Source organism: Penaeus chinensis, chromosome 11 (assembly GCF_019202785.1).
Source record: "Penaeus chinensis breed Huanghai No. 1 chromosome 11, ASM1920278v2, whole genome shotgun sequence".
In the NCBI taxonomy this organism is placed as follows: domain Eukaryota; kingdom Metazoa; phylum Arthropoda; class Malacostraca; order Decapoda; family Penaeidae; genus Penaeus; species Penaeus chinensis.
The window spans coordinates 14,589,646-14,592,206 of record NC_061829.1 but is presented as its reverse complement, the minus strand read 5'-3'; the positions used below and the strand labels follow the sequence as shown (position 1 = coordinate 14,592,206).

The following is a 2,561-nucleotide window of genomic DNA, read 5'->3' as shown; positions in this document are numbered from 1 at the left end:
TGATGTTACTTCAGTCAATAAATACTGATCTAGGGAGAAAGGGAAGCAGAACCCTCAATCAGGGATGGCTTTCACTATCTTAGTTGCTACGCGACAAACCCATGACAGCTGTGAGATTTTGCTCCACTGATTATTGTACTTTGCCTCAACAGCAATCAAAATTGAGATTAGAAGTAGGTATACATTAAATATATTAACATAAATGGTCATTCTTCCTTGTAAAGAATCCATCAACACCAAGAATAACCATACCAAAGAAAAATGATACTGAACAAGTTGAATGCAAATATTAAATGGATTCAAGATAATGTTATATTCTTGCAAAGACATAATCAGATATTGTTCCTATCATGACAATGAAGTCAAATCCTGGTCAATAATGACAATTTAAAAGAATGTAATTCTACAGAAACCTCAATTGTCCTAAAATGGATGGATTGAATTTGATACATAAATCTAAATATAGTTTTAGTCTAACAGCAGCCACAAAACAGGCAGCAATTAGGCATCAAAGACTCACAAATCTCTATCAAGTATATCCTTGGTAAGAAAGCTTTGTAGACTTTCCAGGTTGAATACTGTGAAATAAGAAACAATCTATCTTCCATTTTACCAAGATATACATGGCAGAAGTTTACTTGCCTTTGCTAAAACACAGAAGAGAGTGACCACAAATACTACTTGATTGCATGCTTCTCTCTAGGAACCTCTGTAATACCTCCCTATAAGGAAGGTTATAGGTCTAAACTCTTATTCTAAAGAAAAGTCAACAGTACTAAGAAGGATGGATTGAATTTAATACAGAAGACAGTGACCAGAAACACTACTTGATTGCATATTCTCTCAAGGAACCTCTGTAATACAGATATTGCATACGAGTAATTATTACCAGGATATAAGTACAATTCCTTGGTGTTATTAGCTTTTACAACATCTACTCCCCAGTTTTCCATGTATATTCCAACCCCATTCCAACTACTAGGGTCAAATTTAACAATATAATTAACAGTAGGTATCAAAAGCAGCCAATCAATCAAATCCAATCAAATCAAATGATCAAATTCAGTAATATTAGCCACATCCAGTTTTCTACTAGATTTCTAAAAAGAATCAATTTTCAGTTGGGTACATAACCCAGAGGGAACACAATAAATAGAATCTCTACATTGCCGAATACTAAGACACTTTTCTTATATGATGCTTATGCTGCAAATAAAGAACTCATTAATTATAATAACAACTAAAGCAATTCCAATTAGTTAATCAAATACCCAGAGCAACAAAATATCTCAAACATTTAAGTCTACAGTAATACTGATGCCTATGTCACTGCAGAGATTTTGACTTTATTAATTACTGTAGACTTGTCCAGCAATTTATTGTATAATTAGGGATCAGTACAAGTACCCTGCCTTGCCAGGTAAGAAACACTACTGCTTATTTTAAGTAAAATGCTACAGTTTATTCTGTTTATCATAAATACTTCATAGATGTATATTGACTCAAAATTCATAGATCTATTGATTACATGTACAGTTGATCTCATGGGGTAGTTACATCCTCCACCAAAACTGACTCTAATGAGAATTTCAGGTATATCCTTGATGTATGTCATTCTTTGGAAATAAATCAAGAAAATTCAAACAAATAAATAATGAATATCTACTAAGAAATTCAAAAAGGCATTTTCAAGCCTTTGGAAGAAGAAAGTGTACTATTTCTTCACGGCACATTTATAAAGCAACATGCACCATAACGACAAACCTTTGCAATAACAAAACCACCCAAACAAAACCACCATAACCTAAAATTATCACAAAAACCACACCATATAATCCACACAAAAGAACATGCACTGCTAAATTCCACACCAACGTGAACACATCTCTTGCCTTTTTTGACATATTATTACCTATTTTCCGCCATGACTTCCTATTCTGCGAAACCTCCTGAAATCCCCTGGCTAATTACTTTCATTCCACTATAATACAGAGACGCGTTACTGCTCTACAGGACGAAGAAATACAGAAGCGAGTTACTATACCATCTCGAGAAGGTTTGTTTTGATTGGAATCCTAGGTGACTGACAGCTGGGGGACAGAGGGCGCCGGGTCAATTGTTATTTTCTTGGGATACCTTTGATTTCACTTTATTTATTCATTACCGTCAAATCTGAAATAATCAGTAATTTTTTATATCGTTTATTATCATACATAGGTTTGTAATATTCCTTTTATGTACACTTAAAAAAAATGTATATAACCCAATGCATTTTCAAGTCTCAAGTCTTTGATATTTCTAAGTACTGCAGCGATGAATTAGAATTTCCATTATAACTTCCCAGAAAAAAAAAATACGCACGCTATCAGAAACCTCATAAATGTTACAGATATTTCATGTTATCCTTCTTGTCACCGTCATTCCAACAGGTATCATTTTCTTTATTTATTTCTTAAAACCTGTCGCCTTTTAACTGCATTCACCAAAGTTATCAAATATTCTACTAATATAATGAAGCTGTCGGATAATGGTCGTCCTTCGAATATAATTGCGTTTGTCTA

General features: G+C 33.5%; 1 protein-coding gene across 4 annotated transcripts in view; it reads right to left on the bottom strand.

The window, feature by feature from the left end:
• Positions 1–2,127, bottom strand: part of LOC125030708 (Bardet-Biedl syndrome 4 protein-like) — a 33,022-nt gene extending 30,895 nt beyond the window's left edge. The window contains exon 1 of one of the 4 annotated variants that reach the window (XM_047620935.1): positions 2,045–2,127. In XM_047620935.1, coding sequence (XP_047476891.1) covers positions 2,045–2,047 — 3 coding nt within the window. In that variant the 5' untranslated portion in view covers positions 2,048–2,127. Of the gene's footprint in view, positions 1–1,912 lie in introns of all 4 variants that reach the window. The other 3 variants (XM_047620933.1, XM_047620936.1, XM_047620934.1) reach the window with 3 other exon arrangements.
• Positions 2,128–2,561: the final 434 nt, after the last annotated feature.